Here is a 13,941-nt window from a genome sequence, read left to right as displayed (position 1 = left end):
GAATTTAGAGTTCATTTCATTTGCCCCCCAAGAAATTTGCAAAGTGCACCTAACCCCAGTCAGATTCTAACCCTACATCTGACTCACCTTTGGTTTTATTTAAACTGAAGAGAAAGTGTTAAGCAAAGGCCCAACTGGTTTTTTCTCATCTCTATTTTCATTTCTCTCCCAAAAATTTATTCTTCTCCAAAAAAAAAAAAAAAAAAATTGAATGGGGTGTTCCAAGATTTGATTTTTAGGTTAATGATGTAAAAAATAGAAAAAAAATAGTATCAAATTTACCCTTTCTTTAAGCTATCAGTTTCTTCATTCTATAAGATTTTCTTGATTTTTGCCTTGCAATTCTTGATGGGTTGTTGTGAGGTGGAGGAAATATCTAAAAAGGAGAAAAATGGATGTTTGGTTAGTAGAGAAGAAAAGGGGTTGCACAAAATCAAATCTTTCACTCAAAACTTTGCCATTTTGGTTGGTTTTAGTAGTGAAAGTATCTCTTTTCATGTCTTCTTCTTATAAGTGACCAAAAAAAAAAAAAGGACAAGAACACTAAATTTAACTCCTTTTTTATTTGCAGCTCTGTTTCTCAGTAAATATAAACTTAAAAAAGTGAACTTTGATCCCAAAACAAACATTGAACTTTATTATAGATTGGAAAATTTGGATCATCAAAATCATAATTATGAAAAGACTTGGTAGCTCTGATTCTTTGGGTGCTTTGATGTCCATGTGTCCAAGTACTACAGGTACTTGTTAATATGCCTAAGTGAAACTATACTATGATTATAGTTTTGATCACTTTTTTTCTCTTAAAATTTATTTATATTCCCATTTCATGTTCTCTGTCGTTATAACCTTTTCCCATGCTCCAATCCCTAGTTTTTAGGTATAATGAAAAAACTAATGGGGAATATTGAAAAAATGGTTTTTTTAATTGAATCAAGAAGAGTGTATTTTTTTTTCCTGTTTTAGTAAGTTTTTGTGCTTGACTCTTTATACCATTGTTTGTTCTTCTATTTACATATTTAGCTTTCTTCAAGGCAATTATGTGGTCTATTTATTTCATTATGTTTGGTTATAAGTTTCAAAGTTGAAATTTGAAAATTTGATCTTTTTTTTTTAAAGTTGTGCTGGTCTCAAGAGCCCCAAACTTAGGCCACTTATGATGTTTGGAATCGAATTTCACTGTCAAACATATACTCGAAGATAAATTTTTAAAATCTATGGTCATATATGCTAACTAATCATGTTTATATATCTTAGTATGAGCTAGTTTTGAGTCAAACAGATATTTGAAGATAAATTTTCGTCCTGTGTATTCTCATGTTCTTGAATTTTGATGTTTGTTTAGATGACCAGAACCATGGGAACAGCCATGTGTATTCAACAAGAGACTTTCAGTCTATGTTAGAGTTAGGCTTAGATGAAGAAGGATGTGTGGAAGAATCTGGCCAGAAGAAAAGGAGACTAAGTGTTGAACAAGTGAAAGCTTTGGAGAAGAATTTTGAAGTTGAGAACAAACTTGAACCTGAAAGGAAAGTGAAATTGGCTCAAGAACTTGGGCTGCAGCCTAGACAAGTAGCTGTTTGGTTCCAAAACCGACGTGCTCGATGGAAAACAAAGCAACTTGAGAGAGATTACAATGTTCTTAAAGCCAATTTTGATTCACTCAAACACAACTATGAATCTCTCAAACATGACAATGAAGCTCTTGCCAAAGAGGTACTAATTTAATGAAGGCTTGTGTGGTTGTTAGTCCTGTTATAGCATTTGAGTTGCGACTATGGATTAGGGGAAGGAAGGGTCTAAAGTTTTGAACTTTATAGGTTCCCAGTTCGAGGATCTATCAGAAACAGTCTTTTAGATGTATACACTAGCCTTCCCAAACCTCACGTGTGGGATTTTATTGAGGTGGTTGTAGTTGTTATTTGTATTCGAAATTCTACCATAAGTCATTTGATTTACACCATCGAGTGACCTATGATACGACTACGGTTTAAAGGAGGGTCCATCATTTAAGCTTTATGTGTCTAGTTCTAGGTACTAACCATAACTCATTTGATTTACACTATCAAGTGACTTTTGATATGACTACAGATTAGAGGAGAGTCCAAAATTTGAACTTTTTGGGTTCTAGTTTGAGATTCTACTATAACTCTGACCTATGATACAACTGCAGATTAGAGAATGGTCCAAAGTTTGAACTTTATGGGTTCTAGTTCGAGGTTCTACCACAACTCATTTAGTTTATTGAGTCCAAAATCAATTGATGCTTGCTTAGTAACCCTCTAATCAGCCCCTTGGTACAGATAACTCTGTGTCAAGGTGTAAACGAATCTACGGTCGGAGATTAAACTATGATTAGTGTAAAGAACCTTCACATTTAGATATTTGTAATAACATTTAAAGTTTGTGTCGAAAACAACCTCTCTGTCTTCAAACTCCACTTATGAGTGTTTAAAGTTTGAATCTTTTGTATAGAAAACAACCTCTCTGTCCAAAACTCCACTTATGGGATTATATTGAGTACGTTGTTGTTTAAAGTTTGAATCTTTACTGATATTATGTCATTTGATAGATTCGTGAGCTGAAATTTAAGGTATATGGTGGTGAGAATGGAGAAAGCAGAGGAGCTGTTGTTGTTTCAGTGAAAGAAGAAGCTATGGAATCTGACAATGATGACAAAATGATTGAACAAAACAACCCAAATGATCTTCTTGAAGAAGATGATGAAGATCAAGATGATGATGTCGAGATCAACGCCACTATAGCATCCACCATTTTTGCTGATTTTAACAAAGATGGTTCCTCAGATAGTGACAATTCAAGTGCAATCTTGAATGAAGATAACAGTCCAAATGCTGCTGCAATTTCATCATCTGGTGCATTCTTGATCTCTAATGATGGTGGGGTTGGTTGTTCATCTCCGAATTCGTTGAATTTCACCTTCAAGTTCACAGAATCAAGTCCAAAATCAATTCTTGGAGATTCCCAAAAGGCTAATTGTTTTACTTATCAACCTCCGTCAACAACAACAACAACACAGTATGTGAAGATGGAGGAACATAATTTCTTCAATGGCGAAGAATCTTGCAGCACTCTTTTCTCAGATGAACAAGCTCCTACACTTCAATGGTACTGTTCTGAAGATTGGAACTTTAAAGACTCAAAATCATCTTTTTTTGATCATGAATAAAGGAGGTTATTGTCTCATGGGAACCAAATTTTGTATAGTGGTTTAAGAAATGGCCTAATGGGAACAAAGTGAAAAGATGATGTTTTTGGATTTTTCTCAAGGGGGTGGGGTTTGGTGGGGGTGGTGGGGGTGGGGGTGGGGTGAAGGGGGGGTGGTTGAAGGGGGTGGTAGGGGGAGATGAAGAAGAATTCAAGAAAATGGTTATGGAGAGAAAAGGAGCTTCCTTTGTAATGGCAAATAAAAGTGGCTAAAAGTATAAATAACCATGCCTTCTATATTTTGAATGATTTTATAATCCTTTTTTCCATGATGAAGGGAAAATGAAAATGGTAATTCATTATTAATAATTATGCTTTTAAAATTATTTGATATGAAAAATTATAATCCACACATTCAGATTTATGTGATCATTTCAAGTTTTAAACAAATCTATTTTTGACTGTTAATCTTTTATACATCTTTCAGAAATTTCAAATTATCATTTATTACGATTAATAATATTTTTTACGTAAGTTATAAATATATAAAATTTTATTTTAAAAATTATGAAAATACTATGATTAACTTTTTATTAAATTTATACAATTTTGATTTTTTAAAAATAAAATGTATCACATAATTTGAGAAAGAAATTTTTCTCCGTTCTTATAGTCTTAAAGAGAATGTGTTGCTTCTCATTTTAAAAGCCACAAATGGAAATTTTATTTTAAAAGACGAGTTTCAAAAGTTTTATGATTTAATAATTTATTTAAAAAAATTTTGTGTTATCTTTTAAGTATTTAATTTTATCCCCGATAGATAAATAATATACTTTAATTTAGCATTAACAGTGGTTAAATTAATCTTATTTTTGCATATATTTAGTAATTATCAGAATTTTGATTACAAATACTAATGAATTTTCACAATTTATTTAATATTTATGGTATATTTTGAGGTTGTACATAATTTATAAAAGACTATAATAGCAATTAAAATATCTTCAAAGATTTGAAACAAAAAAATGAATCGACACGCCACCTTACAAAATTAGGTGAACATATTTAATTTTCAATAATTCAAACCACATTGAAATAAATAATTTTAAATTGTATTACACCTTGTTATAAGATAAACTTTTTTGATACTACTAAGCTATTTGTATTTTTCTATAAAAAAAATAACTTATATTATTTTAACAATATCAAAAATAACTCGAGAATTGAGAATCGTTCAAGTCATACTAAGAAGTTCATTCATCTCTTAAAAGATCGATGTGATACTCTTCACTAAATAGTATGCGAACTTACTACATTAGCGATGCCTGTGACTTAAATTCAGAACGAACCTATTTTCGTAGATTCTTTCTAATTGTATTATAGTTCATTATTTAATTTAAATTTACATCGTATAAAATCTATTTAAATGAAAAATAATCTTTTTTTATTTTCTATTTCATTCAAAATCTCTAATTTAATTTAATAATAAATTAATCTTATCTATTTCACTACATTCTCGGCTTTTTATAAAAAAAATATATAATAAAAATTTATTTGCTTAGCTAAATAAAACCTGGCTAGATAAAAGCCTTTTATTTTCAGATCTGACCTGCCACTATGCTTGTGTGTGAACATTTATATAAACTTATGTATTGTGTCTTTCATTGAAAAAGACAATTTTTTTAAATATTTTCTTTTGAGTTTAGGTGTACTTCTTTAATATATCCATATTTAACAAATCTTGAAAATAATATAATATGTTAGAATAAAAATATATACTTAGTTAATGTGTACAACTAAATTGATATTGTTAAAAATTAAACATGTTCAATAAAGAGATAATTGTATATAATAGCAAACTAATGACCTAAAATAAATAGAGTAGTTATGGTTTGATTTAATTGTGCTCCACAGCAAACGTTAGCCAAAGTTTGCCAATCTCCTCTCTCACAAAAATCTCACTCGCCACTCTCCCATTTTCGCTTGCCACTCTCCCTCTGTTTGCCTCTCTCGTTTTATACACAGAAGTGTTTAAATTGTGTTTCTGTTTTGTATAAAGCGAGAGAAAATTGTATATACACATGCAAAAACATATATCTTCGTGCTATACACTTAATTATACAATTCATAAACATTTTACTTTAATTCAATTGTAGACAAATACAAATTTTATACAAATACTGCAGCGAAAAAGGCCAACAAATTATATAATTGCGAATTATACAATTGCAGTGAAATACAATTTTCTCTCGCTTTATACAACATAAGTGTATATATTGTGTTTCTGTTTTTGTATAAAGCGAGAGAAAAACATATATCTTCTTCCTATACACTTATAATTCTGTAATATACATACATTTTACTTCGATTCAATTATATACAAAGCAAATTTTATGCAGATATTGCATCGAAATAGGCAGCGAATTATACAATTGCGCATTATACAATTGCAGTGAAATAGGATACCGAATTATACAATTGCAGCGAAATAGGTCAGCATTATACAATTTAGGCCAACGAATTATACAATTATATTTGTATAGCAAATTATACAGTTTTATATTTGCTATGGAGCACAATTATACAAACTTTACTATAACATACAAATATAAATTTTTTATTTGCTATATATGAAAGTTGCCGTTTAATAAATTATCAAAATTATTGGTGAGGGTAAGTTTTTACCCACTTTATCTTATATTTTGAGTTAGAAGGCTCTTCCTTTATTTATCGAGTTAAATAATTTGTTATTAAAAATTTATTTGTTTATATTATATCATGTTTTTCTTTTAAATATTTAAATATTTGATTGTAAAAAAAAAACGTTCAATCATTTAATCGTAAAAAAAAGGTTTAACTTTTTTGTTTTTTCAAATACCATAAAAAAAACTAATTGAATTTGTTAGGCTAAGGCTGCCTAAAAAGATTTTTTTTCCAGCCTTTTTATTTTTAATATTTCAAAAAGAAGAACAAAAGGAAAAGACAAAACATTATGTTAAAAAAAAAAAAAAAGCAATATGGAAAGAAGTGCCACATGATTGAAATTTTTATAAATATGAGTTCCTTTTTTTAGAGCCGTAGCTTTTTGCATTTTCATTTCATTGGTAACTTTTATGTGTTTTTATTAAAGTTAGCACTTTTTTTCCGATTTACGGGCTATTTTGATGTCCGACTAATTTAAATTTTACAAAAATAAAAATAATATAGAATAGTAAAATAATTTTAACACAACAAATAATATATAATGATAAAATTAAAAGTGAGATACTATAAGAATACAATAGACACTTCAAAAAGCGAAACACCATTTTATATCTATTAATTTTTTTTTATCGTAATACACCATCTTCATATTTTTTTTTAATCTAATATCATGTTTTCAGTAATCTCAATTTGTGTCATGTATTGTTTAACCACCACTCCACATTGCTTTTTAAGCTTATCTCTACGCTCTTTCTCACGTAGACATTTGTACATCTTTTTTTCACATGTCCAAACTATATCAATCTATCTACCCTCGTCTTGTCTACACTTAGGTCCTAGTGTGATTACACGTCCATTTCAATATCCTCAATTTCAGAACTTGTATCTTTTAGACATGAAAATTTTTTACTGACCAACATTCCGCCTCATACAACAATAGTTATCTTACCAACAGTCTATTTACGTGATACCTTCTTATCACACAAGATCACCAAAGTCATTAATCTTATTTACACCTCAGAATTTAGTCCAAAAAAATATCATTATCCACGCCTCAATAAGAAAATTTAAAAATTCTATCTCAATCGATGTGGTACATTTCTTCTCAACAAAATTTCATTATATACCAATAAAACTCATTCCATTTTACATCAAGTATCTAAAATACTTTCCCTTAGACGATATCAGATTAGTCAAGACTTCAAAACAAATATTATATTTTTTTTTTTTTAAAAAAAAGGCATTGCGTGTGTGTTGCACATAGTCCAATAATATGTACTACACCATAAAAGCAAATAGTCTTTTTCTTACTCATATTTTTCCCTGCAAAAACTCACATGCCCATCAACTGTGAACACCTGCACAATACACACTTGTGACTTTGTGTGTTTTTCTTGTAAGTATATGACTTTTTTTAATTAATAAACAATGTGCCTAGGAGTTAGGTAAAACCAAATCTAGCCTTGTGACTTTTACTGAAACACTGAAATTAACAAGCTAGACCTACCTACATAGATATATATATATATATATATATATATATATATATTCCTTGTTCCATACATTTTTGTTTGTGATCAATTGGATAAGAACATTTTCTTGGAAATTGTTCTCTTTTGATTCGTTTGTCTCAAATTATCTATTGTATTTAAATTTAATTAGTTTAGATCAACGTTGTTGAAACCGTCAAAAGGGAGAAATCCAATAATTTGAATCAAATTATGAAATTTAATCAATACTTTTCTCTATTATTAACTGATTGATCAACTTTGAATTGACACTAAATTCTCTCATCTATATTATCATATTGATGAAATAAAACGTATGACACATGTTACACATTTATTAATTCGATACAAATATTGGATGAGAGTGAATTTATATTAATACAGAGGTCTAAATTATTCCCTACATATCACACGTCCATATAATAGGTTAATAAGTGGATCGAAAGATAGAATTCTCCACGACCATATAATAGGTTAATAAGTGAATCGAAAGATAGAATTTTCACTAAATGAATATATAATATGATTATTTCGATAAAAAATATTTCAAATGCAAAAAAATTGTTTTTCTTAACCCTACCATTAACTACTTCATTTATGAATTTCATAGTAAAAAAAATACATGTCCTACCGAGACAGAATTTGGAACTTGTTAATTAGGGAGAGATTGCAAGCATATGAAGGCAAAAAATAAAGAAGAGCGGAAACGCAACTTTCTTAATTATATAAAACAAGAAAAAAAAAACTCATAGAAGTTGTGGTTATGTTCAAATCTCAGGATCGATTTGATACGGAGAATAAAAAATAACTAATTTCAAAGTTAGTATAAGATATCTTATATTTAATTTGAATAATGTATCTCAAAATTATAATATTTTTTTATTTTATATTAAAATAAAATAATAATTTCAATATAATTAATTCTAAAATAACTTATTTTCTAACCAAATAAGCGTAAAGGTGTTTGGTGGAAGACATTGTCACAAAATAAAATAAAATTAAAGTAGATTCCTCCATTTGTTTTCATCCCCTGTACTAATTAGTGTATACTTGTTAAAGTTATAGAAATGTCCCCTCAATTAAAAGAGACTCAATTTCTAAACTATATATACCAACAATTGAATCGATATATTCAGTATAATTTTATAAATTTAGATTTTAAAGAAGTGATAGGATCAAAAGTTTATTAAAAAAATATATAAATTTTATTCTCAATTATATTAAAAGTGTGCAAAATTAAATAGACATTCATAATTGCTGAAAAATTAATCTCTATACGCTATAAAATTTGGAGCGAAAATTGTATACCGAACTACCTTTTATCTAAAGTGGTTACACTCATGTCTGGAAGGATAATGCACATGTAGACCTTATTCCTATTTATTAAGCTAAGTAGGTTGTTTTCGAAAAGTTTTTGTATGAAAGGAGTTTTTATTTTATTTTTTAAAATAATATTGTATCTATAATTTACTAGTTCAACTACTTTTATGTTTATGCTATGTAGAGCTTATTTCAAGGGAAAAGGCTTCCTATATTAGATTTTATTCATATTTTCCAGAGCTCAAATAAAAAAAACTCTCGTTAAGGATAGAGATATCTCGTTTATCCCATCAAATTCCTTGGTAACTAGAGGAAAATCATCTCATTACTCAATACTATCAAGGGCGAATGTATAAGCTTCAAGATATAAATTCAGTAGAATCTAACAGTAATTTTGGCCTGAACATTATATATATATATATATATAAAATTTAAAACTTAATCAATTGTGTTTGAGATTGCAATATTAGAATTCAGAATAATAAAGTTCAAATTCTAAATTTACTAGATCGTATTGCTCCATGGTATCTCATTTAAGCTTAGTTTAATAAATGGTGGTCTTTCCCTCCACTTAATTAAAAGGATATATAACCAATTATAGCTAATAAATCACTCACTTTAATTATTAATCACTTTTTTTTGTATGAATATTTTGATATATTTAGGTTCATAATAATTCCAGGCAGATACATGCATAACACCCAAGGTAGCATGCTCCACTTTCTCACTCAATATAAAAAAAAAGTTCAAAAATTCATTATTATACATAGGAAAATGTAAGTTATATAGTGCTTTAATTTGCCTTTTGGCTTCACTTTATGAACATTATATTATATTATATTATTGCATGAACTCTTTTAATCTGTACGATGATAGTGCATGTCGATTGTCGGCAATACCAAGATTTATATACGTAAATAATGCTCGAGTCAATTTACGTAATATTATTTAATCAAATAATTTAAAAATATTTAGATATATATTTATATTTATATTTTTTTATACAGACTAAAACAAAAAATGTTACATTAATTGATATGGAAGAAATACTGAATTTTAGATTCATATCTTTATATGAATTTCGTTATTTATATACGAATAAACTTTAATAGTTTTCTTTTAAGAATATGTGTATATTTTATGAGTTAATATGCCGTACGTAATAAACTAATAAAAACAGAAACTAAAAACATTAATATACAAGACGGCAATTTTTTTTCTATTGCTATATATTTTTTTATAATTAGTTTAAATTTCTTCTTAGTATTTGACATTGACTTTTAATTATTTATTTCCCTCATTGTCATTTTCAAGTTCTTTCTTTTAGCAACGATTAGTTATAAACAATTCCAGATTATAATACTTTTCCAATTATTATTTTTAGAACAAATCAAATAATGAAAATGAAAATTATCTAAAACCATACCCTTTTTTTTTTTGCATTTTTATGTATTATTGTTTGAGAAAACTTTTGCGCAAAAAAATTATGCAAAAAAAGAAGTTCCTTTGGATTTCTTCGAATTTTCTTATCATATTTGAATTTTGTTTTCCGAAAGAAAGTGCAAAGCATTTTCATAAAAGTGTATAATTTTTTTTAAAAAAATTAGCTAATCACTTGAATTTAAGTAATTAATTACTCTAATTAAAAAACAATGAGAACAAAGACCGGTAACCAAATTTGGGATTATGTAGGTGAATAGAAAATTTCCCAATTAGGGGGGAAATACTTATCCTAATTAAATAAAATAATCCCAAGAAATAATTAGTCATACTTTTGATTTGATTTGATTTTATTGGAAAAGAAATTAAGGCTTTCATTTTCAACTTTAAATTTATATGAATTTTTTTTATTTGTTACTTGTTTTTATATAAAAGAAGATGGGGACATAACCATCCACATAAGAAAAGATTTGCCCATAGAAAATAACATGTCACCAATTATCAAAATATTTAATTAAAAATAATAGGTGGCTTCCATCAACCTATATAGTAATTAAATAATAATAATATTATTCAGTACAATTCCATAAGCGTGATTCGAAGAGAACAGGAGATACATAAATTTTATCTTTAAATTTATGAAATAAAAGAATATTTTTGATATACCATTAACTTAAGAAAAAAAGAAATCGAAGTAGAATTGCGAAGAAAATAACAACAATTTTGAATAATAAATTCCTACAAAAAAAACCTTTTTAGTTTTTTGTTTAATGCGACAAGCTTACACAAAAAAATTCGTCGATAATTACTTAATAAAATTTTTTTTTCTTATATACTTTGTGATTTATGAATTTTTTAGATTATGATCCAATTTTTATTTATTTTTTTGGTTATGAATTAGTGTTGAAGTATGATCTATATAAAATTTTATAAACGTTAGATAACTTTTGAAAATAAGGACAAAATTTAAATGGTAACCTAATAAAATTATTTGCCTAAATCACCAAAATTTAAGTTGATCATTTGTAATATTTGCATTAATTATAAGTCTAAAAATTATGCAACCACAATTTTAAAGGACCACTCAACTAATTTTCCCCAAATATTAACAATTATTCTTGGTGTTTTTAAGCTGACATTTGGGTGTTAATTTGATACTAAAGTATAATATTTATGTCTCAAAGACTTGGTACACTATGAGTTGGCAAATTTTATTAGAAAATTTATACTAAATTTAAATGGTTATTTTGACGATTATACCAAGTATATATATAGATCTATATAGCTAAAAATGTGACTAGATTCTCTCTTGAAATAATTTATATTAATTATATCACATTATTATGTTATAACACATTGTAGTAGTATTAGTAATATTTGAGACTATGGTGCCGCAAGATAGGAGACAAATCGCCTGGCATGGATAAGATTTTTTCACCCTGATAAAAAATAGTGCTCTTATTATGAATTGTAATCAAATTTATCATATTAGTTGGTTCTATCTATAATATGATTCTCTACCGGAGAAAAAACTCCTCCACTATAGTCCATAGGGACTTTTTTATTCACAAAATCTGAATACGAAAATATTTGATTAAAAATGAAGGATTGATCTCATCGTTCTATTCCATGTCACTGAGTATGATCACAATTACGCTAGAGGGAAAAATCCTACTATTTATAGGTGAAATTCAAAATTTAAATTTTATAAATTTAATATTAAATTTATTATATATTTTTATGTTGAGGAGAAGTTGTGATAACTTTTTTAAAAAAGAAATATAATTTGATAATGGTGACCTAGTTGAATTAATAATTTTAGTACATATTTTTATTTCATATTATCTGACAATACTTATCTTAGTGTCTGATAATTAGCAGCTGATCCTAGGTTTATTCCTTTGAATTTAATAAGCACAACCCCATGTGAAATCCAAAATATGAAAACATAAGTTAGTACAATTTGTAATTGTTTGAAGTTTTTTTTTTGTCTAATGAAGAAAAATAAGTATTTTATTTTTGTGGATCCCCCTTGGTCATGAATCCAAGTAATAACTTTTGAAAAAGCATTATAGCTTATTGTAAAGTAGCAAGTGCTTATTTTTTCTTCTTTAATCATATATATTGTGTTTAAGTTTTAGGTTCTGTATATAATTACAAAGTTGTTTTTCACGGGATGAGCTTTACTTTCTCCTCAGAAAGTGAGACTTTCGAAATGAATCCAAATTTATAGTATAATAAGCGAACATTAAATACCGGATGAAAGTAATTAAAAAACTCTTTTTGCCGGGGAAAGTGAAAATCAAGTAAATTTTTTCAAGGGGAGTCTCGAAGCAACAATAAAGTCAGTCACGAGTTTGAACTGTGAAAACAATCACTAATACTAGTATTAGAACAGATTGTATGTATAACACTCTTTGAAATGTAGTCCATTCACAAATAAAATGTGAATACACAATATTTTGTGCATCGAACTGTCCGCCCTCCCAAGAAAATCAATAATAAAGAGGAATCTTGAAGCAACAATAAAGTCAGTCACGAGTTTGAACTGTGAAAACAATCACTAATACTACTATTATAACGGATTGTATGTATAACATTGTTTGAAATACAGTCCATTTACAAATATAATGTGAATACATAATATTTCATGCACCGAACTGTTCGCCCTCGAAGGGAAATCAAGAGAGATTATAAAGAAGAAGAAAAAGTTAAAAAGCTGACTATTTTTGTCCATTGGTTGGATTCCATGGGCTGGGCCTACAAGAAATGTTACCTGGGCCCACCAACTAAAGCCTCTTTCTTATGTGGGCCAGATCACTCTTAGGCCCAGACAAAAGTGGGCCTATGAAAATGACAAATATTAGGCCCTATTTGTACCCAAAGGAAAAGTTGTCCTCACTTGCCTCCCTTGCAAGTGTACTCCACTTTCCTTTTAGGTGTTAAAAGTGTTTACGTTTATTCTCAAGCGTCTATTACATAGATAAGTTAATAATTTAAAATATGTTAATTATACGCATCAGTCAAAATAAGTGGTAAAAACCCTAAACTTGTTTCAATTGAGACTGGTGTGTATAACTAAAGAATGTGAAATATTTTATGTAGTTAACTTATCTATGTTATAGACATTTTGAAAATACGCGTATCTTTTTCTTAAAACTTGAGTTGAAAGTTTTTCATATGAACTGAATATCATGTGTTCAGATGTACAATTAAAATAAATTGCAATTAAACAAAATATAGATAATTTATAAGATACCTTACGTAATGAGTTAAAATCAGATGAATAAATTAAATTGAAACGGAGGGAGTTTGCAAATTTTAAGTGACACTTGGTTGGAAAGTGGTGAGTCACATGGTTGGTGGGAAATTGAGCACACAAGCACCAATATATGTCATGTCCAAAATTTCACAATCATAAGGAATCACACATACGTTAAATAAACTTTATGAAATTGGATTCACAATTCTATCATATCTTATTTAATAATATGTACTACACTCAAAATTAAAGATTTACTATTTTAGTGAAGTTTATAGAAACACATTGTATAATTATAATAAAAATAATGTAGGTTACATGCAAATGTTTTATACGTATGTTTGTGAAGTAGAGCAATTGTTTATCAAAGTAAAATATAAATCAAATATTTTTTAGGTTTTAAAATTATAAAATTTCCAAATATATATATATATATATATATATATATATATATATATATATATATATATATATATATATATATATATATATATATATATATATATATATATATATATATATATATATATATTACGAAAT

At 27.6% G+C, this 13,941-nt stretch overlaps 1 protein-coding gene across 1 annotated transcript; it reads left to right on the top strand.

Annotated features, from left to right (window-relative positions):
* Positions 1 to 3,537, top strand: LOC101263368 (homeobox-leucine zipper protein ATHB-6). The gene is made up of 3 exons (XM_004250071.5): positions 1 to 740; positions 1,346 to 1,716; positions 2,573 to 3,537. The coding sequence occupies exons 1-3, from the start codon at positions 677 to 679 to the stop codon at positions 3,188 to 3,190; spliced, it is 1,053 nt and encodes a 350-aa protein (XP_004250119.1). The 5' UTR covers positions 1 to 676; the 3' UTR covers positions 3,191 to 3,537.
* Positions 3,538 to 13,941: the final 10,404 nt, after the last annotated feature.

This window comes from Solanum lycopersicum, chromosome 11, assembly GCF_036512215.1.
Source record: "Solanum lycopersicum chromosome 11, SLM_r2.1".
NCBI lineage: Eukaryota > Viridiplantae > Streptophyta > Magnoliopsida > Solanales > Solanaceae > Solanum > Solanum lycopersicum.
The sequence above is the reverse complement of the archived record's forward strand: the minus strand, read 5'-3'. Positions and strand labels throughout refer to the sequence as shown.